The sequence below is a fragment of the Trachemys scripta genome, chromosome 5 (assembly GCF_013100865.1).
Source record: "Trachemys scripta elegans isolate TJP31775 chromosome 5, CAS_Tse_1.0, whole genome shotgun sequence".
NCBI lineage: Eukaryota > Metazoa > Chordata > Testudines > Emydidae > Trachemys > Trachemys scripta.
The window spans coordinates 77203678-77227583 of NC_048302.1; the positions used below are offsets into that span (position 1 = coordinate 77203678).

At 40.3% G+C, this 23906-nt stretch overlaps 1 protein-coding gene across 11 annotated transcripts in view; it reads left to right on the forward strand.

Annotated features, from left to right (window-relative positions):
* TENM3 (teneurin transmembrane protein 3) overlaps window positions 1-23906 on the forward strand; it is a 1277620-nt gene that overhangs the window by 789910 nt on the left and 463804 nt on the right. For all 11 annotated transcript variants that reach the window (XM_034771464.1, XM_034771465.1, XM_034771467.1 and 8 more), the window contains one exon: window positions 23495-23773. In XM_034771464.1, coding sequence (XP_034627355.1) covers window positions 23495-23773 — 279 coding nt within the window. The remainder of the gene's footprint in view (window positions 1-23494; window positions 23774-23906) is intronic.

Genomic DNA, 23906 nt, shown 5'->3' on the forward strand with positions numbered 1-23906 from the left:
CCAGCCTATCTACCAAAGGTGGTCTTACTTTTCCACAACAGCCAGGACATTTTCTTCCTGTCTCCTTTCCAAAACCTCACAAGACCTCTAAGGAATGTCAGTTTCATACATTGGATGTTAGGCAGGCTCTCGCCTTCTATGTTGAGAAAACTAAGCCCTTCCGCAAGTCAATGCAACTCTTTTTATAACAGTAGCAGAAAGGATGAGAGCTACCTGTGTCATCCGAAAGAATCTTGTCCAGGATAAGCAGGTTTCGCCTCTGGCCATCATGACCACTCATTCCACAAGAGCCCAGGCTTCATCAGCAGCATTCCTCGCACAGGTACCAATCCAAGACATCTACAGAGCCGCAACATGGTCGTTGGTTCATACCTTCACGTCACACTACACCATCACCCAACAGGCCTGTGATGATGCCAGTGTAACTTGAGCGCCCTCATGGCCAAGATGGAGTCTGCTGTGCAGGCAGCTCTAGCCAAGAGAAGGTGCACGCAGGAATGCAGCAGGAAATATCCCTTCCACCCCAGGGGCACCTGTTCCAAACCTCCCAGAGTGAACACACACACACCGGAAAAGTTCAATGGATATATTAAAGGGAGATATTTATTTACAGAGGGATGAGAGGAGAAAAATAACAAGGGGAAATGTAGGGGGAGTAGTAAAACAGGGTTGCATCCAAACCAAGGCCCCACGGGCCCAGTGGTAGCACAGTCTGAAAAGGCAAACACCAAGCAATGTGTCCGCACACAGAGTTCAGGAGTCCTGAGCAAAGTCCAGTGGTGAGTCTTGGGAGCTCCTGGTCATTTTCGGTGCCAGTAAACTTTCCGCAACAAACCCCTCTGGTGCCCTCTTCTGCCGCTCTCTGCAAAGCCACACAGAGCGACCACCTCCCCACTTAACTACATAGCAGCCTCCCTCCTTATTCCCAATTCAGAGTAACAAGCCCCAATACTCACAGCCCCATGCGTTGCGGCTCTGTAGATGTCTTGGATTGGTACCTGTGCGAGGAATGCTGCTGATGAAGCCTGGGCTCTTGTGGAATGAGTGGTCATGATGGCCGGAGGCGAAACCTGCTTATCCTGGACATGTGGGTCTGGGCAGCAGTGATACTGGGTCCAGCTCCAGCCTGTCCTTCTCGGGCGATTCTTCCCCGGCACAGTGCTCCGCTGGCTCCTGTCCCGGGGTGTCCCTAATTGGCCGCTTGTCCTTCTCAGGCTTCAGGTAGGTGCCCCGCTACTTTACTTTGTGAGGGCCTGCTTGCTGCAGCCCTTCTCTCTCCAGCTCCAGACCCACCCCTTGGAGTTTTCCTCCTTTCTCTCACTGCTCCACCTCCCCATTAGGAAAAAGCTTTAAAGGGGCCATGCCCTCTAAACCCTAAAGGGGTTACACCACTTTCGGGAGAGCAGTGTTGCAGTCAGCACGTGCATGAATTCTGAGCGCACCTCTGAGGATACTGCTTGTGAGTCCCCTAGCATGAATGGACAGGAGCAAGCATTCAAAGAAGAAAAAATGGTTACTCACCTTTTGTAACCATTGTTCTTTGAGATGTGTTGCTCATGTCCATTCCATGGCCCTCGCTCCTTCCCCTCTGTCGGAATTACTGGCAAGAAGGAACTGAAAGTGTGTGGGGGCCAGCGATGCTCTTTACACCAGGGCATATGTGCCTGACTCAGAGGGCATTGGAGCTAGCCCTATGGATACCACTGAGGGGAAAAATCTCCAGCAACTGTGCACGTGGCACTCTCTCACACCTAGCATGGAATAGACATTAGGTTACAAAAGCTTAATAATTTTTTTTTTTGAGAATCTAAAAATGCTTTAGTGGAAAAAATGGAAAATTATAAATGAAATAAAAATTTTCTGCAATTTATTTTTAAAAAGCACTATTTTTTCTTGAGACGGTTTTGGAATACAATTTTCTACCGGCTCTACTTATGTCAAAGTACATATAACAGGTAATTATCAATACCATAGTCTGACTCTCTCCTGTTGCTTTTTTTACAGGAGGATAAACAGATGAAGTAGCTACATTAGTGCACTCGTTATTTTCTGTAAAGTGTTCAAACCTCAAGTCATTGTGAGTTGAGGGTTTTGTTTTTTTTTTTTTTTTTATGACCATAATTTTCAGCCCATCACTTTATTTGGGCTGAGTTAAGAGGAGTGACCCTTTCTTTGGAGTGTACTTTAGACACTCTCCTGATAATAATAAGTAGAAATTGAAAGCCCAGGATGGTGCATCTGTGTGTTTAAAAAAGAAAAGTGTTAACTGGCTTGGAAGTTAAAAAACAGGATAGTGCCAGACCGCAAATCACAGTGATGATTGAACCAAGTGATATTCTAAACAAAATGAGCTCTCCACCATGCTTGTAGCTATTTCCATCATTTCACACTGACTCAACAGACATTCTAGGCTTCAGGGTGATGATTGGGGTTATTGGATGTGTGGGTATCTGGGTGGTTGTGTTGCTTTGAGTGTGGGTTGTGTTGGGCTGGGACAGTTTTTTGTGAATTTGTGCAGGTGGTGGATGAGGAGTGTGTGCTTCAGTGAGGGACTGTTATGTGTGTAGTTGATTTGTGTGTACGAAGGTTGTGTTGGGACGTTTTTGTTGATTTGCGTGCATGGGAGCCGAGCCAAGTAATCCACCATTCTACTTCATATAACAATGAAAATGTGTTGCATGCAAATTAGCTGTAGAGTCAGGGTGGTGATTTGTTGAGCTATCTCTGATATCAGAATAGCTTAGGACAGTTGGCATGGCATAGACACATGCCTTACTATAGCTGTACACCTCACAGGTGTAATTTGTAAACTGAAAATGACCGAGGACTTAAAATCTGGAGGTAACAGACTGTGAAACCCAATGATGATTCATTCTGGTGATATTCTGAACTAAAAGAGCCTTCAGCCGGGCTTGTAGTTGTTTCCATTGCTCCACACTGACTCAACAGACCTAATAGACTTCAGACCTAATAGACTCCTGGAACCTTATTATATAGATATTATAAAAATAAATTCTGGCCTTAACTAAATGTGCACATGGATTGTTGTCTGAACAGAGAATTATCTTTTTAAAAAATAAATAAAATAGCAGTGAAATATCCAAGTTGTACACTTGTATAACTTGGCTCGTTATACTCATGTTGCAGCTTACGTTGTGTTTTTCTTCATCTCCTTCACAACAGTGCTACAGTATTGCAGCTAACATTTATACACAAATATAGGGTATGTTTGGCAACTGTAGGACTGGAATATGGTGGTTTTTAGTAATGACATTCGGGCCTGTTTGGCTTTCTGTTTGATCTTTTAAGTCTTTTTTGTATGGCTTGTTGGCTTCCTCTAATGCAGGGGTTCTCAGACTTTTTAACTGATGACCCCTTTCACACAGCAAGCCTCTGAGTGCCACCCCCACCCCCCATACATTAAAACACTTTTTTTAAAATATATTTAACACCATTGTAAATGCTGGCGGTGAAGCGGGGTTTGGGGTGGAGGCTGACCGCTCACGCCGCCCCATGTAATTACCTCGTGACCCCCTGAGGGGTCCTGACCCCCAGTTTGTGAACCCCTGATCTAATGCAAGCTGTATTAGCAGCTCTGGGGACTACCTGCAGGTTTGATGGGGTCAAGTTACTGATGGCTTGTTTTGCATTCTTAGATAGTTTCCCTTTGAGTCATCCTTGACCTAAGAGAATTTGCTTCTCCTGGTCTTGCAGAGTGACTTCGTGTGTTTTTTTTTTTTTGTTTTTTTGTTTTTTTGTTTTTTTTTATAAAGTATCCCAGGTCATTCCAAAGCTTTATAAATATAAAAAAGATATTTTTCCAATATATATTTTTGTTTTCTCTTTAAAAATACATATTGTGTACAGAGCTACATACCAATGGTCCTAATTTAAACCTCAAGTTTGCTAAGTGAATGGGGAGTAAAATCTACAAAAACAATTAAAATAAAGTAAAGGCAGAGGTCTACTATACCCTCTCCCTACCCTGCCCCAACATATCCCCTCCACCTCATGCCAGGGCTGGGGAAATGGGTGTCTGTCAGCTGTACACCAGCAGAGAATTCCCCTGCATAAGGAGTTTCTCCTAAGTGTACATTTTAGGGACAAGGACATTGTGACAGGGTGCCGGGCAAAGCATTGCTGATTCAGCCCTCTGTCACGCCAGCTCCCATTTCGAGGAATAAATTGGAGCTGGCTGGAGGTAACCTGGCCCTAATTGGGGAAGCAGAGACATCTGCCACCTAATTAGCCTGGGGCTGTATAAAACCCTCAGAGGAAGGAAACTGGGCAGGAGACGGGGAAGCAGAAAGGAAGGGAAAAGGCAGGGAGCAGAAGTAGGGAAGTAGCTCATCCCTCCTGCCTGCAGATGGTGAAGGGCCAACTGTATATGATGAAGTGGTGGTGGGAACAAGTCTGTGAATAAACTGCACCAGTGGCTACTAACCCCAGGGTCTCAGAGTGACTTTGTGAACCTAGTAGAGGCAGGAGCCAAGGGGGCCCTGCCGCACTCTGCTACAGGAATATAAAAATAATTGAAAGATCAGATACGGATTTTTAGGGAGGTGCGATTTAGGCAACAGCTTTTTGTGTATTTTGCTCAGTTTAGTAACTAAAGGAAGATAGAGATTCTTGTTCAAATGTATTTTGATGCCAGAGTACACGGTTTTGGTTTTCAATTGTTAAATGAGTTAGATCATTTTTCATTTACTGTGTTTATAATTTGTAATAGCTTCACTGTGGAGAAATAATTGACAATTAACTGAAGACAAATTTAATAATCTTTTTTTAAAAAGTCTGATATTTTCCTCAAAGAACAGCCCCTAGCATCCAGTTGATGTAAACAACGAGTCCAAGCCTAATTGTACTGAGGTCAATGGGGACATTTTTTATTATTATTTTATGTAGTCAGTTTTACATTGCATTTTTCAATAAATAGCTAGTCTTTGTCAATCTAATTTTTGATACTGGATGACATAATTTTCAGGCAAATGTTCACCATCAAAAAGGAAAATATGTATTTTGGTACCCTGTCGTTTTTTTGGAGAGGGAGAGGATGGTTTTTTTGCTAGTGATAATTTTAGCAAAAGGTGGAGGATATTTAAAGCTATGAATAACAAAAATTCTGGTACTGCTAAGTCCCTGGTTATGCACACAAGTAGTCCAGTTGAACTCAGTGGGACTGTTCACGTGCTTAAAGTTAGGTCCATGGTTTAATACCTTCCTCAATCAGGGACTAAAGCAGAATGTGCAGAACTCAAACTTGAAGTTCTTGCACAAAGAGAAATAATTCTTAAAGTTTGTCTGGTAGATAATAAAGAGCAGTCATTCAATGAAAGCCAAATGCACTCCCCTAATAATAGAAAATTTCCAATTGATGTTAGTGGGAGCAGGATTGTGCCCTAATACTTGTATAAAAATAACTTACTAAACTATATCTGAGCAAAGAATTAAAACAAAGCAGCCATCTTTAAATATCTGAAAACATTCCAAAACAGATTGGAAAAAAGAATCGAATACAGTTTTTAGCACAAAGGGTGCAAGTGTTATTTTTAATCAAGATGTTGTTTTTTAAAAATCCTATTTGTTTGTTTACATAAATTTACTTCATGTCATTATATAAAATACAATTAGTGTTTGCACTATATTTTTCTTAATAGTTTAGTATATCTGTACAAAGCACTTTTACATTTATTTTGCTTCTCGTGTATTTGACTCATTACCACTCTTCCAACTATATTCTCTTATTGCACTATTAGATGTTCATTCTTACTATTTAAGATATATAAGAATTTCAATTACTGGAATATTTTGTGAAAATTTCACAGTACACCTTAAAAATGTCTGATACTTTTGGATTTTTTTTTAAATTGTGGTTGTTCCCTTTCAAACTGTCATATTGTTGCATGCAAGAATGTTGATCCTGTAATCTGTTCCACATGGGAAGACCTTTACCCCTGTGTAGAATATCACTGAAGTCAAAGGGTTTCTTTACAGGGACTGAGGGCTGCCTGTACAGATCAGATTTTGGAATGAAATATGAATTTGCACTAAGTAATTACCATATTTTATCAGAAGTGCTCCAATCTCAAAAGCAAAGGTAGAGGAGTCCTCTTCCATTGTAGAGCCTCGGTGAGGCAATGCATAGGTTATGCAAGACTTTATTTTTGAAGGTTTGATTTGAAATTTAGCCTGCATGTGGTCTTTGTAGCTGGCAGCAGGAATTACTTTGCAATGTTCACTAAACATTACAATTCACTATCTGTACCTGGCTTTCAACCCAAATTCCCTTTCCCCCCCCCTTCAGTTTTATGACTGCAAATACCTATGAGTACATTAGTGCCATTTATTGCATGAGGATACTTAAACAACTAAATTACATTAACTGCACCAATAAATATTTGCAGGTGAAGAAAGAGGTGCTGGTCTTTAAAAGTCAGGTCTTTTTTCCTTGCTAGTGCTGTAGATTAGAAATATGGGATGCAGTCAAGAAAAGCTGTATGTGGTGGTTTGTGCACTGCCTGCTATATCATAGCGAATGTTATCATTCCTCACCTGTGTGAATGCAATTCTCTGATCTCCCCACTCTCTGAATCCACCCACCTTGCAAAGCGGGGAACTGAAAAGTACTGTTGCTTGGATCTATTTATTTATTTAAAAGAATGTGAACATTTGTGAGGCAGATATATTGTTTTGAAAGACTGCGTACATTAATCACAACTCAAGTCCTAATTAATGTGACTTAAAGTTTATTACTTTTAAATATTAGCTTCTCAAATTGATTCATTTAGAGAACAAAATGATTAATCTTTTTCTGTCACCATAAATGTCAACTGCAGGATTAAAGGATTTTGATAGTCATGTTTATTAACCTTAAACTCCTGTATTTAAACCCACAGGTTAAATAGCTCTTTCTTACCATTGTTTTATATAGGAATTCCTCTTCTCTCCCTCACCCCCTGGCACGCCTTTTCCATTGAAAAGCCTTATTGATGATTAACTAATTTTGGCCATAAAGTAGGCAAGTGGTTCTTTCTGGAACCAAACCAATGTGCTTTGTAGATTAGCTACCAGAAGGTCTGAACAGTTATATGTGGCTTAGTGCTGTCCTACTGAAATGGAGCCAAGTAATCCTCTTCTACCTTGGTCTATTTTCCTAGAATCTGTGACAGCTTTAAACTTGTATACAGTGTACCTTGCCACCATGCCAATCTCAATTCCATTTAATAAACCTCACTGTGTTTCTGCTTGATTCATATTTATTAAACGCCAGAGCAGGACTCTGCAATATGAGCATTAGATTTGAAAGGATACCTCAGTATCACCAGTACACTCTGGATATTTCAGTGATCTTGAGCAATCACGTACCCTTCTGCCAGAGTTTTCTCTTCTATAAAATAAGGATAATAATGCTCACCTACCTCACAGGGGTGTTGTAAGGATTAATTAGTTTGTTTGTAAAGTGCTTTGAAGATAAAAACACTGTAAGTGCTAAGTAATATTATCATATTATTATGTACTAGTAACTTTTTAAAGTGACCATAAGAAATTAATTGGTTTTCAGCTTGCAGGTGATAAAAATCAGTTGATTTTTGAAATTATTCTGTTACAGAGTGCAGCTAAGATAAGCATTTCACTTGTATTTGATTAGTTGTGCAGCTAGTGCTAACCCCTCATTCACTCAGCCACATACATACTTTCTCGAAGGCAGCAATCTAGTTGAAATTAGCTTCTTGTGCATGATGACTCATGGAAGATCTATGGCTCTCCTGTCTTTGCAGCCATAAAGAGTAATAGTTATTCTTTGGAGGGAGATCAACTCTTTCTTTATTGGCTGGAGAATGCCTGATTAGGCATTTTGTGGAGCCTGAGTCTACAGAGAAGAATCCCTGACTTCAACCCAGTTACCCTATTGTAGTGTAAGGTAGTCAGGATCTTGATTTTAATGGTAGGGACTTCTCTGAATATGGACAGGGAATCTCCACAAACACTTCTTGCCTGACTCAAGGTGAAGTACTGTAAAGTTGAGGAACCACTCTTGTTATTGTGGTCTTGTCTGGTTGACAGGTCATTGATGTATAGACAGGACGAGGTGTATATCTCTGCTATTAACACACATTCTTTCTTAGTTATGTTGAAGCCAATGGACAGCATACATGGTTATCCAAGGTTGACTTCAAGAGTGAGACATGGAATATGAGTAAGGGACATATGCTTCCCTTCAGTCTGTGGTAGCAAAGGGAGCGGGGAAGTTCAAAAGGCCTACTGACTAGAACATGGGACTGGGAGTCAGGTTTCTAGTTCCAGCTCTTCCATTGTAAATTATAATGAGTTTATTGGATTGAAGGTGCCATAATATTACTTATTTTATTAAAACCTCAGAAGGAGATGGTGGAGTGAAGCCAATAGAGCATGTCTTTACCAACCCCCAGGCCTGTGGAAACTTCTCCATGCTGGCTTCATGGAATTGAGGTTCCACACGCCTGGCTGCTGTACATAGCGGCCTCTCACTAAACATGGTGGTAAATGCAAAGTAAACTCATGCTACTCTACACTTTGTGGAGAAGTTACAGAATGCATGCACAGCATAGGGCAGTGGTAATACAGACCTTCAGGGAACTATACTACCAGGGAGGATGTGTAGGTCAAGGCATTTATTTGTGCAGATGTCCTGGGATCTGTAGGATAAGAGGTAAGTGCTAGCTCCTCAAAGATATTTAGACACCTAACAAGGGTGACCATACATCCTGTTTTGGCCGGGACAGTCCCTTTTTTAAGCCCTGTCCAAGCATTCCCTACTTTTTTGACAAAAGTGGACATTTGTCCTGTTTGTTCTTGCCAAGCCCCGGCCTGGTGTAGGGGCCAGCCCCACATGGGGAGGGGGGCTCAGGCCAGCAGTGGCTGGAATCAGTGCTGGGGGTGGGGAGAGCGCTTGGGCTAGCCCCACAAGGTGTCCTGTTTTCCCTTTGGGAAATATGGTCACCCTACACCTAACTCCCATTGAAATATGTAGGTCCTTTGAGGATCTGGGCCAGATTTCCTTGTGGATACTCTAATAAGTCTGAATTGATAGGCTGAGTCCTCCTTTTCTGTCCATCTGAAAACCCCTTCCTGTGAAAGGAGAATGGATTAGATATTTTGTAAATTGATTATGCCATTTTCCTGAGAAGAATCTTGTTGTAGGGCTTTATGCAAAGTCAGTGTTCAGCACTAGATGAATTTAATCCAGAGCCCTGGCACACCATGTCCTATGTACCCCTGTAGCTCTGCCCCCCATTTGGAGTGGTTGTAGCAATGGTCCTTTTCCTTGCCAGGGTGGCAGAGGTAATGGTACTAGGGCTCCCTTCTCTGCACCAGGAATAGCAGGAGGGCCCCCTCTTTCCTCCAGGACAGCAGGGATTGAAGCAGGGAAGCCTCCCTGTACACACACAGCTGCTGGTGTGTATCAGCTTTGATGAATGGGCAGGGCCCATTGCACTCTTCTCCTTCTGCCACAAATTCGTCTGCCAGGGTGACCCGCACCCTGGAGCAGTACACCTTGTAGTTAATACCCCATTGAGGGTGCTAGAGAAGTTCATACCTCTAAGATCTATTGTTTCAGGCTCTCTGCAGATTCAAACAGACATCAGACTTGGGCAGACATCACCAACTGCATCAGTTACCCTTGCGTCACATTTTCAGATTTTTCTTCACAATCATGAAGCCTCTAGAATCTTAATTTAAAAAAAAAAAGCTGAGATTCTGATTTCAGGAGCTGGGGACCAAAGTATGGACCTGTAGTGCTTTGCTCCTGATCCTGTACAGTCACTGAAAGGTATTCTCAGTTTTTAAATCCAAGAGACAATCATTGCCATCGCTCGCAGGCATTCATATAAATTCCTATATAGTATTTATAGAACTATTAATAGCTAAGCTGAAAATGCACAATTCAGTTTTATAAAATGCCATTTTTCTGTAAATGTAGAAATTTTGGATGTGGTCATGCAATCCTTATTTCATTGAGTATTTACATTTATAGGTTGAAATCAATAGGAGTACTTGTATAAGTGTTCACAAGTGTGAGCAGAAGTTGTGCAATTGGGATCTTGATCATTACTATTATTATAAGTATGAAAATGCAAATAACATTTTTGATCTAGATGCTTATCTGACCCTACGGAAGCCCCTAGACAACTCCAAGTGGGAAACAGGGACCCCCATGTAGTGGTATGTAGAGCCCTGTATTCCCTTAATTCAGTTCTGTGACTGGGCAGTCTAGTAGCTGCCACTATATAGACTATAAGGCCAACCTGCCATTGCTTGCAAATCCAAAATTTGTTGATATCAACAGGACTTTTATTAATATAAATAATGTGGGATAGAGCCCTAATTATTTGATGTAGAAACTGAAAAAATACATCCATGTGGCTTTTATCCTTAAGTGCAGGTATAAATACTTGTGCATTTATAATGTTTTGTTAAAAACTAAAACCAAATGAAGGCGTCCACTCTAATTAAATTTCAGCTATTCAAATTTTTTGGTCATCATTTTTAAAGGTGTTGTTATTGAAATGGTCCAGCAACCAGGTTTTGAAGTTAAAACAACCCATTGAGATGCATGAAATTACATCTTCTATTTGTATTATCTAGAGCTGGGTAGAAAATATTGATTGTTTCCTTAGCAGTATATTCATAGTTAAGTGAAACTTTGTAGAAATTTTGTACAAGTTCAAAGACATATTTAGCACAAGATTTTGGAGTGAAAAAATTAACAATTCCTTTTTTCTATTCTATTGATAAAATCTATTGCTAAAAATGTCTTTGTACTTTTACCAAATATGAGCAAAGTTTAATGTAATATGAATATAGAAATGCAAACCAAACCCAACAAAATATAACCTCCCCACAAAACACAGTGCTTCCACTTTCCACACCAGAAATGGCTGCATTTCAGTGGTGAGTGAAGTGGTCCTTGTCTAGTTTGTAGATCTGTTTGGTTGTAAAGTGTTTTTAGGATCCTTAGGGGTGAACATTACTATATATGTTTAAGTAGTCCTTATTGATATATTTAGTTGTTATAAAAATCATGCACTTGTGAGTGATAGTGTGTTGTATTTTAGAGAATATTCATTATACTTATGTAGAGCAGCAAAGGAGAAACTGGAAAAGCATCCCAGAAGCTAACAGCAGTAACAGTTAAATCAGGGAGATTATCTAGTGACAAAATAGAAATGCTCAACCTTTACCATTTTGAGTCCACATTTTGAAACTGAAAAATAAGGGTTTGAATTCAGAAATCTCTACTGTTGCATTGTGATTATAGTACAGTGATGCACAAGAAGAGTGATAGTGGCAGGAAATTATGATGGCCTACTTTCTCATGTGTCCATTCCCATTGCTATCATGTGCATTCTTTCCCAGAGTGTAGGCTCTTCTGGGATAGTATCACAATGTGATAACGTCAACACTATCCTACATGTTAGGACAGGAAAAGATAAATTAATAGTCTAAACAATAGGTTTGAAATACCTAGTGTCCTTGAAACCTCGCGTTCTTGCAAGGTTGACCAAGTCACAAATTAAGAACGCAAGCTTCCTGATTCACAATTCTGTGTGCTAATCACTGGCCCAGGGTTGATTCATTGAGTTCTCTATATCCTGTTTCTGTCATTGACTCCTTAGGTGTCCTTTGCTGAGTCACTAAAATTAAGTGCCTCACTTCCCCATCTGATGGTAGTAACTCAGAATGGTATGTAAGAACTAATCATTAATGTTTCACAGTACTTTGAGCATATGAAGCACTAAATGCTGCAAATGTTAGGTTTTATTATTATGTGTTGTTCAGTTTACTGTGTGTCATGGGGAATCAACCATCTTTCATGTGAAATCTTCAAACTTGCACTCTTCCTCATTAAAGTTCCCATGACACTTTCCATAATAGAGAGGTGAGTGCAAGGATTGTCTGGTGGTTTGGGCACTAGCCTAGGACTTGGGAGACCTGGGTTCAATTCTCTGCTCTGACATACACTTCCTGCGTGTCTTTGGGCAAGTCACTTAGGGAACTGTGGCACAGAGAGACTCTCTGTAAAATGGGGATAATAGAAAGTCCCTAACTCACAGGGGTGTTGTGAAGATGAATACTGTGAAGCACTCAGACACTACCGTGATGGGGATAAAAGTACCTAAAATAAAAGTGTGGCCAAAAACTGTGATCACTGTTATGCAGTGTGTTTTGTGGTGGTTGAACTGCAGCCTGGCTATTAAGAGATGGCTGGATGAATCTCATATTTGTATAGTTTGTAAAGTGCTTTGCAATCCTTTGGAATAAAATTACCTACAGGGACATACATCCGTTATTGATCACAGTCACTACATAAAATTGAAGCTCGCCTTCTTTATAAGCCCAATGTTGACCATCTGTAAACTTGCTCAAAAGTGACCTAATCCTGCTGAAATTTAACAGGTATGACATTGTGCCAGGGTAGAAAGTCTCTGTAAAGTTTGGGGCAAACCAGATACAGCATTTGGGAGCATGAAAAATGAGGCCATCTCATTTAAATATATTCCTTTTTTGTTGCTTTTTATTAAGCCAAAATAGCCTGGGTCGTATTAACTGCCGGAACACATGGAGTGTCATTTATTCCTCCTGTGCTCTGCTGGAGGGTGGGGACAGCCATTGTATTGTAAAGTTCACCACTGGGGGCTATGGCAGTATCTTTGCTTTATAGATACCAAACACTAAGAAAGTGAATTCCTGAATTACTTACTTACTGAATGGGATTTTGCTGTGTGTGTGTGTGTGTGTGTGTGTGTGTGTGTGTGTGTGAAACCAAATGTGGGATCCACACAAGATCCATATACCTCTAGGAAGCAGGAACACAATGAGGTGGTGAGACCTGGAAAAAAGGGCGGTTTAGGTCAACACTGCTGGCATAGTATATCCCTCACTATACAGATCTTACGGAGAAAAGTAGAGCACAAACTCAAGTGGCTCTGAATTATTGCTCATTAATAAAAAATACTTCAAGCCATCTTCTTTTACCCAATGCCCATTACCTTAAGAGCAAAGGCATGGGCTTTCACCTCTTCTGGTCCATCACTTGTTCATATTCTTCCAGCTTCACATCCCTCCCACTGCCAACTGCTTACCCATAACCCTGCACAGTCACTAAATGCATGTGCACATGCGTGCAGACACACCTTAGGTAAAGCAAACATGGCATGGGTTGATAGGGTGGGAAAAGGTTAGGCTAGTGAGGGAGTTCATTTGACATTTTTCCTTGCTGAAAAGTGATGAATCAGTGCAGAGCTTCCAAGATATAAAGTTATTTTAATTAATTAAAAGGCCCCAAATTGAATGAAGTCTGTAAACAGAAATATTTGCTGAAATTAGAATAAAAGTTGTAAACATATCAATGATGTTTAGGAAAATACATAATGTAACATTTGATCTTGGGCGGGAGGAGGCGTTCAAAATTTAGTCTGGGAGAGGGAACATTCAAAATGAAGATTGCATTTGGGAAGATTAAAAGAAATCTGAAATCAAGGAATTGTCAAGCTCAGAAATCTTGTACTGTCCCATCTCTGGCCTTACATACACAGTGCAGTTAGGTGAACTCTCTCCAGAGCTGTTTTTGCAATACTTTAGCAGCCCTCATGAGTTCTCCCATAGAGAGAAAAAGAGAACAAGTTTGTGCCCATAAGGGATCATCTGCAAGAGTGTGTGTGTGTGTGTGTGTGTGTATTATTTATGCAGAACATTAAGAGGAACAAATTTTGCCCTTCTGAAGTCTGTGCCATCAACCGGCACACAGTTGTTTGTTTGGCATGGGTTGAGTGACAGTTTTTAAACAGATGTCTGAGAGAGTGGCAATTCACAGCTCAATCAGACTATGGCCATTGGTTGACAGAAGGAAACCTAGTTAAGGATTTATTACTTTGTGAATAATGGCACTGCATTTTGTCTGCTTGGAAAAATAATTGTTAGTCTAGCAATATAAGGAAGGCAGCAGAAGATGAAGACTGTACTCTGTTTTGGCTCTAGTGGAGGGTAGCCAAGTCTCTGCCCTTCACTTCTGCCAATGGGGTTTGGGAAAGATTATAAGAGACTTTTTAGAAGAAAATGAGAAAGGAAAGATTGTAATGGAAGAGATAGAGACTTTGTAGAAATGAGAGAAGGGACTGAGAGTAGCGGGGAATGAAAAGAGGAAGTAAAGTGTGAGGTAAAATGGGGTGAACACAGTGGAAAGAGAGGAGTTGAAAGGGAAAGATTGAGACCTTGGAGAAGAGTGAGGAGGAGGAAGGATGTGATTAGCAAGGAGAGAGATATAGGGGAAAAAATATGAGAAGAGAAATCATGACTCAAGAGAAGGGGGAAGAGAAAGATGATTTAGAAAAAAGGATACGTTTCACAAAGGACTAGGAGGAGAAAACCAAAACCAAAATGAAGGAACACAAATATGTATAATACTAAACAGAGAAATGATGTGTAAACATAGGTATAGCCTATTACTTAGTTGTTAGTCTTCTCCAACAAAAGACAGCAAGGTTTCTTGCCCAGTGGCAAGCAACACTATAGGTGCAGCTTTGAAAAGTCCAGTAAACATGTTGTGGAAGCTACATGACAAAAGGGGAAAGTATCATGCCTATTGTTCAGTCTCTCCTTTCTCTCCCCTGTAGGTATATTTCCTATGCTTAATGGTCTGAACCCTAAACATAAACATTGCATACTCATCCTTCGGATTCTAGACAAGCGCTCAGTAAGCTCTGCTCATATCTTTTTTTTTTTCGTCTTCTTGTTTCTGCTTTTTTTTTTCTTCTTGTTTCTGCTTTTAAGCCTTCTCTGTCTTGCTCCTGTTTCTTCTCCTTCCCCTTTCTGTCCCTGTAGTTTCTCAAAGGTGACTCTTAACCCTGCTTCAGCCTGGACACCAAATATTTGAAACGACCTTTGCAGATGGGATGTCTCACAGTCCACACCCATATCTTCCAACTGCATAAGAATCCCTTGGATTCTGATGCTGTCTGTCCTGAGAAACTGACCAGGATTGACAATGGAGAAAGGAGACATACAGGTTCCCCATTTGGGAGGCAGGTCACTCAGGACTCTCTGTAAACTACAAGTCCCATTCTGGCCCTGCTTCACAGCAGCCAAAAAGACTGCATCACACCATAATGCTTCCTTCAGTGATTCTCATCCATCCGGTGTCCTGACAGTCTGATGGCACACAGCATGATTATCCTTTCACTATGAAGAATCTGTTCTTGTCCATGTTTTGCATACAGTTTTAATTCAGCTCTCATGACTTTAGGAGTACACAAAATGTTCAACATATGCTAGCCATTTTCCAGTTAATACAGCTGTTTCATCATCACAATCAGAGTAGCCTGCTGATCACATAGAATTCCACCCTCTGTAGGTTTGACAGACTCTGAGAAAGAATGGCTTTGCAGTGTTTCAAAAGGGTAGTGTCACTCTGTATCTGGCTCCTGCTAAGTAGAGTTTTATGAAAAATCTGTGTAGTATATACAGTACCTTCAGGAGACCTATTCAGGATGACACACAGGTGATGACTGTGACTTTTAATTTTTGTGTGCCCATTACACATTTGAGCATGAATACAAAAATTAAAAATAACTGGGCTGAATCTGAATTAATTCAAATAATCCCTCATCTGGCAACTGGGGAAAGTGGTGGTTGCAAGACGGTTTGAAATGATTGCTGGTATTTCAGTGCATTTCAGGGACATCCATGATCAACATTTTATCATAAGGACTTAGATATACCTGGTGATTTACAGGCAAATAAAGACATTTCTTCCCTGATGAGCTTACTATCTACATTAGATAGATAAATATATATATAAAATGATGGTTGGCAGGAACCAGAAGTGTAGAAAAGGGGGAAAGTAGAGTAACAAATGGAATATTATTTTTAGAGAAGAGGATGGTGTTTCTGACTCAAAGCAGTTCATCTTTTGCTTATTTCTCAGTTATATTTTTTAAATTGATTAAAAAAGATGAATTTAAATATCTTTGTCTGGTGGGATATCTTTGTATGGTGGATTATCATTGTGCATTCATTGAGAGAGTGGTGTTCTTGAAAGGATTTGTATGAAGCAAAGGTAGTTGCATAACAGCCAGCATGGAAGAAGGCAAGATGATCAGAATGGAAGGATGCAAAGGGAAAAATTAGGAATGAGACTGTTATGAAGTGAAGAATTCATGAGAAGCAGGAAGGTTAAATCAGAAATGCAGGTACGAGCTGAGTTGTGCGGAGTTTTGAGTAGGAACCAAAGCAAGGCTTGATTTTTACCCAATGACTTCGGATCTGATTGTTTCGCACTGTCTCTGTCCCATTCTGCCACAGATCAGTGAAGGTATATAAAGTAGTGCTCTCTTAGTTTAAAAGGGGAGGAACTGCTGGCTGAACATTCTCCTTGAGGACTCCTTAGCTTTGGAGTTCACTCTCTCCCTTGGTTCAAAATAGCCTAAATTTTCTGACTTTAAAGGCACACTGCAAAAACTTGTATTTTACTATGTTTGCTGAGCAGGAAGGAGTTGTCTGGGGAGAGTGAGGTATTCTTTGATTTTTAACTTACTTTGCTGCTATTGGTAGCTAGCTATTTCTAGAATATGGTGGAGTTTGCCTTTTAGTTTGCCTTTCAGTTAAGACTTGTAATTTTAAGTAAATGTCTAAGTACAAATGAAGAGATGTTAGCCAGAGCAAAGATTGATAATCAAGAAGGTATGAGACCTCTCTGTCGCCATTTTTTTTTTTTTTTTTTTTTTTTTTTTTGGTACAGTGATCACCTGCTCTTTGTACAATCAGCTTTGCTGTCCTGGAATTATCACCGCATCTTCATTGCATCATGCTGCATGACACACATTGCATCTATATAGGTGTCTGTGTAGATATATATTTATTTTAGTGAAAATGTTCCCTCATTAAGACTTATTTTTGGAGAGCCAGATCAGTCATTTCTATTCATTCTTGACTTGCTATCCAGAGTTGATGGTTGTTTGGCAATTCTCCTGTCTTTGTTTACTTAGAACTTCTCAGCCCACCTTCCTGGGGGTTGTATTGCTTGATATAAACTCCTACAAGTGGAATATGCAGAGGCCACTCGAAAAAGAGATGAAGATTACTTATCTGTAATAGGAATTCTTTGAATTGAGTCTCAGCGTAGTCACACTACCTGACCACCTTCCCCACTTCTTTGGAGTCTCAGGTTAGGAATTCCTGAATTAGTGGAAAGAACTGAGGGATGGATGTGGCCATGCTCCTTTTTATACCCTTGGAACCCTACAGGGTGGGAGGACTAGGGAGGAGCGAATGACACAATGAACAGTGCTTTCCAGAAGGTTCTGGAAATTCATGGCCCAGGTAGCTTTATCCCACAAGTGTGAATTTGCAGCGGCTTATCTCAAAGAACTTCAGTTACTGGTAAGTAAGCTTCTTTTCCCCTGCCCTATCCACTACCTCAATGTCCCAGTCAGGTGTAGTTCACCCTATCTCCAACTTCCCTACATACAGAAATGTTCTATATATGACAGGTTCGGTCACAGAGACCCCCTTGGGACTGTTACCTGATGTGTTGAAACTACCTCTGGGCCCGTTTTACACTGCCAGCTTGGGACTCCAGAACCTTGCCTCATTGAGCCAGACATGCTAGCAGGGCTTTAGAGTGCAGCCCGGAGCGTGAAGCAGCTCCGGAGCAGTGGAGCTACAGGTTTTGGAGCACAGCTCCAAAGCCCTGCATGCTAGTCTGCTGTAACACTGACCCAGGTCTGGTCCACACCCCTAAAGCTGCAGACTTTAACCAAAAACTGCTCAGCAAGTCACTTATTTCCAGCACCCAGACACCCAGTTCCCAATGGGATCCAAACCCCAAATAAATCCGTTTTACTCTGTATAAAGCTTATACAGGGTAAACTCCTAAATTGTCTGCCCTCTATATATAGAGATATGCACAGCTGTTTGCTCCCCCAGGTATTAATCACTTACTCTGGGTTAATGAATAAACCAAAGTGATTTTATTAAGTATAAAAAGTAGGATTTAAGTGGTTTCAAGTAATAGACAGAACAAAGTAAGTTACCAAGAAAAATAAAACAAAACACGCAAGTCTAAGCCTAATACATTAAGAAACTGAATACAGGTAAATCTCACCCTCAGATGTTCCAATAAGCTTCTTTCACAGACTAGACTCCTTCCTAGTCTGGGCCCAATCCTTTCCCCTGGTACAGTTCTTGTTAGCTTCAGCTCAGGTGGTAACTAGGGGTTTTCTCATGACTGGCAGAGTTTGTTCTGTTCCATCCCTTTTATATCTTTCGCACAAGTTGGGAATCCATTGTGTCTCTCTGGGTTTCCACCCTTCCTTCTAAATGGAAAAGCACCAGGCTTAAGATGGATTTCAGTATCGTGATATGTTCACATGTCCTGTGAGACTTCATTACTCACTGGCTAGCACCCATGTATACAAGAAGGCTTACAAGTAAACAGAGTGCTAGCCAGTGAGTAATGAAGATTCCAAGATTCCATTAATGGCCAACACTTTGCATAGTTACAATAGGACTTCAGAGTAATACTTCATATTTCTAGCTTCAAATACAAGAACAATACATTCATACAAATAGGATGAACACACTCAGTAGATTATAAAGTTTGTAATGATACCTTACTAGAGACCTTTTGCATAAAGCATATTCCAGTTACATTATATTCACATTCCAAGCATATTTTCATAAAGTATATGGAGTGCAATGTCACACTATAATCCTATTGATTATCTAAAGCATGCAGGATGGAGCCCTACTTTGCCGGGCCTGTTGCGATATATCTGAACAGAGTTCTCTTCTTGTTGACCTTACGTCTGGACCCTAAATTAATTTTTGGTGTTAATTAAAAAAACGGTAAGTTCCCAAACCAAATATCTTAAAGGATTACTGCCCAGGAGTAGTAGAACTCAAGTTATCAGACCCTGGGTTTGTTAAACTGTGGCTTGAGTATCCACACTCATTTGTAATCCCAGGTTAGGAATTGTTGAACCCTGGGTCACGTCTGTGGCTCCAGCATCTGCAGTACATTACATGGATCTGAGTCCAGCCACCCGTATCCCAAACTTCCTAGCACCTTCCCAAAATGTTGCTGCTCTAGCCCTTTGTTGTTGCAGCGTGGTAAAACTTGGCTGTCCTGAGGACAAAGAGAGTCTCCTTTCGGGACTGTGGGATACTTTTGGCAGAGCCCCAGAGCATGACTCCAGTGGGGCTGCATCTACACTGCAGAACAATAGGGCTTGTACCACCTTGACTCAAGTGTGGACCCTCCACCCTGGGTCCAAGCTCTGGGTTAGCACAATTTGTGTGTAGATGGAAGGGGTTTAGGCTTGTGCCTGAGTTTGAACCCTGGGCTTACACTGCAGTGTAGACATACCTTTAGAGTTAATTTCCAGACTTTTTAATGTTTGGGTTTTTCAAAGATGTAGAATTTTTGTACAGAATGTGTTACATTGTAGGTGAACTATATTGACAAACACACTTCCATTGTTAACTTTTAAAAGTAAGTGTTTTATTTAGGAAATTTTACATAGGGGACAACAGTCCTCCTTTTGAAATTTCTGACAAAACTACCATTTAGTTCAGTGAATCAAGGATTGGGCCCCTCAGTATGCAAAGTCCTTGGCATAATATAAAATTTCCTTGTGGCATCGAAAGGATCTAAGCTTCTGTGCTATGATGGGAGACTGATGCTCTGGCTCCACTATGCACCTGTTAGTTGTTGCAATTTTATAATGGAAAATATAATGTGAACTAAAAAATTGCCCCAGGCAAGTACTGGCAGTTCTGTAATTACATACCAAAAAATAAGCAAACTGGCAGCTGACAAATGGGCAGATGATGTGAGTTGCCTGTAATGGAGCCTCATAGAAAATGTGTGTGTGTATCTCTATATAAAGACAGATTATGACTGCTCCAGCAAAATAATCTTGGTAGTTGGGGAGAGGGCTCAAGGAGTCTTTCCCACCCAGCACATCGGTGCAGGGACTTGTGACATAGCACTCTATATGATTTGATGAAAATATACTGATGAGTGTGAACATAATATAACTAAAATATGCTTCATGCAAAAGATCTCTTGTAAGGTATCATTACAAAGCTTATAATCTACTGAGTGTAGTCATCCTATTTATATAAATGTATCACTCTTGTATCTGAAACTAGAAATATGAAATATAATTCAAGGGCCTATTGTAATTGTGCAAAGTATGGGCCATTAATGGTGGTTTGGAATCCTGATGGCTCCCATCAACCAGGACAATTGACTGTAGATGGCTCTGTTTTACTTGTAAGTCTTCCTGTATACCTGTGTGCTGGCAAGTGGGTAATGAAGTCTTACAGTGACATGTGATCATGTCATATGAACTGAAATCCATCTTTAACCTGGTGCTTTTCCATTGAGAAGGAGGGGTGGGAACCCAAAGAGGGACAAAAGATATATGCCTTATGCAAAAGATATATAAATGGGTGGAACAGAACAAATTGGCTGCAATCATGAGAAATCCCCTAGCTACCACCTCAGCTGGAATAAGGACTGTACCAGGGGAAAGGATTGTGCCAGACTAGGAAGGTGTCCAGTCTGTGATAGAAGCTTATTGAAACATCTCTGCGGGTGAGATTTTATCTGTATTCAGTTTTCTTACTGTATTAGGTTTAGAGTTGCATGTTTTATTTTATTTTGCTTAGTAATTCACTTTGTTCTGTCTGCTATTACTTGGAACCACTTAAATCCTGCTTTCTGTATTTAATAAAATCACTTTTTATTTATTGATTAACCCAGAGTATGTATTAATACGGGGGGGGGGGGTGTCAAACAACTGTGCATATCTCTCTATCAGTGTTATAGAGGGCGAACAATTTATGAGTTTACCCTGCATAAGCTTTATACATGGTAAAACAAATTTATTTGGGGTTTGGACCCCATTGGGAGTTGTGCATCTGAGTGGTAAAGAAAGGAATACTTCTTAAGTGGCTTTCAGTTAAGTCTGCAGCTTTGGGGCACGTGGTTCAGACCCTGGGTCTGGGTTGGAGCAGACTGGCATGTCTGGTTCAACAAGACAGGGTGCTGGAGTCCCAAGCTGGCAGGGAAAGCAGGGGCAGAAGTAGTCTTGGCACATCAGTTGGCAGCCCTAAGGGGGTTTCTGTGATCCAACCCATCACAGAACTATTGTAATGTGGCTGTCTGTATGCAAAGAAGAGCATGGCTATAGTCTGGCTCTGTCAGATATTGCCAACAGTTACAATCTGCATTGGAGAGAGAATGCTGTACTCTTATCCTACAGGTGGTGTAACTGGTGCGAGTGAGCGTGCCATCCCCTGTCCCGCCCCCATATATGTAGAAGCATTTGGAGATGCCTAGGATCTCTAAGCATAACAGTCCTTGTCATGTACCACTTTTGAGTCGATGGCAGAACTCCCATTGTCCATTGTGACTCTGTTTCCAGTCATCAGTACTCAGGCAATGCATCTCTTTTTCTCTTTGCCCCTCTCCTCAAAGCACCATTCAAGCTCTTAGAGCCAGGAGAGTGTTGTGTATATAATTATCCTTTATATACAATGTGTGTCTCTCATATAAAATGTGTAGTTTACAATGTGTATTATATACTGTGCCAAAATTTACCAAAGGATGGCTAACTCCATATTCAGGTTACATATCTAAGTGCCTAACTTTAGACATCCACATTTGAAATGTTGGCCTGTATACATAATATATCAAACAAGCAAAAGCTGCATACATAGTCCATCTCCTCTAGTATATTTACTTAAATGCTAATAACTAAATAATAAAATAGCGGTGTCACACGTACTATATTTACTTGCAACAATGACACCATTACTATTGTTTTTTTATTTGCTTATATTATCAGTATTTGTGAAAGCTTAAGCCACATAAAACTGCACGTGGTGTGACTGTATTTAAACTGGTGGCACACACCATTGAGGTGTGCAGATCAGAACCTTCACACAGTTCACTCACCCCACTATGGATATCCTACTGCTATATATACACCTTCCTTCCCCATCCACCCCTCCCTAAATTTTACTTCTGACATTTATTCACAACTGCATAAGTACCGTTTGATTTTGTGGCTAACTGTAGCAATTGATTTTCATTATTTATGAGTGTCATTGTCAGAATCCATTTACGATTCTGACTGAGATAAAATGGCTTGCAATAACTGATACGATCACAGCAATAAAGTAATTAACTGGCACATTTAAAACCTGTCAAGGTCCAAGCGACATTAACTCTTTTGGCATTTCAGGAAATATGCTATCTTCTGAGCCCACAAAACTTCTGATTTCTAATCTTTCCTTTCTTACTACATTATCTACTTTTATAGTCTTGTTGTTAAACATATACTTTTGGCGTTCAAAAGAAACCTGACTGCTTTAAGGGAAATTAAGATGTCTGTCCAACTACAGCTACCAAAAAGTACTCCATGCACCCATCAGCACAGCCAAATGTTTCCCTTGTTCCTAGAGCTTGGAGACAAGCACTACCATGAAATAGCTGGGAGCTGGAGTGGTAGTGCATTCTGGGTATTGCCAATGAACATGTCAAGTGTCTATATATCATAACATGTGTCTGAAGGTTTCAGAAATAAAAGCAGGATGAAGACAGTCATTAAAAACAGCAGTATTTTTTGAGTGTCACAATTTAAACACTTCAATAACTTAAAGTGTCATGAGTTTATTATTTCTAATTTATTAATATAATCATTTGGGATACACTTGTATGTCTCTGTCCCTGCACATCATCACCTTCTCTCCCTGAAACATGAGCTATTTTACAAAATATATTGGCTTTGTTTCATCAGTAAAATACCTAGAATATGTAGCAAAAGTCAAGAGGCTAGAAACAGCAGAGAATTTAATCAGGTGCTGTATTCTTGCACATATTTGTTTGAAATAAAAGCACATATTTGTTTGTCTTTAGTCATTAAACTAAGTCAGAAGATTTAATAAAAACCAGCTGAGCCTCTATTCCCATTTAATGAACAACTATTTTATTCTTGAGGGAAGTTTTTCCTTTTGCCATGACAGGTGACATCTGGATGGGAAAATGTCCTGTTGTTTAGGACTCTAGCCAGGACAGAAAAAGATAATCCCGACAAGTACTTGTTATTGCTTTTACACTTTGGTAAAGCAAAAAAGTCTGTCATTTATATTTAATCCTTTTGATGTGCTGAATTGGCCTTTCTTAGTTTGCAGGTCATGTTATATTTCTTTCTTACCTTAGAACACTTCTGATGTGCTTAAGCATTTGACAAAGCAGTGCTAAACCACAGACTGAAAAGGGGCATTTCAGAGTGCGAAAGAAAAAGAATTCACTAGATCAGAACACATGTGGAGCTTTAACAAAACACCTTGTGTGATACCTGAGGAACTTGTACACTTTAAGAGTGTTTATTTTTAGGTTTTTAAAACCTTTCTCACTTTTTTTTTCTTTTCCCTTAATCAGGACAGAATTTTACCCTAAGGCAGTTAGGAGTTTGTGAACCAGCAACTCGTCGTGGACTGGCATTTTGTGCGGAAATGGGGCTCCCCCACAGAGGTTACTCTATCAGTGCAGGGTCAGATGCTGATACTGAAAATGAAGGAGTGATGTCTCCAGAGCATGCCATGAGACTTTGGGGCAGGGGGGTCAAATCAGGGCGCAGTTCCTGTCTATCAAGCCGTTCCAACTCAGCCCTCACTCTGACTGATACTGAACATGAAAACAAGTCCGACAGTGAGAATGGTAAGTTCTTATATGTGTACAAGTCTATAATTCAACACTTTATTTTCTGTTTTGGTTAACGTGATATTTTTAAATTCAAGGAATGACCTTGAATAATGTATTTTTTCCAGGTAAAATCAATATTCAGTATCAG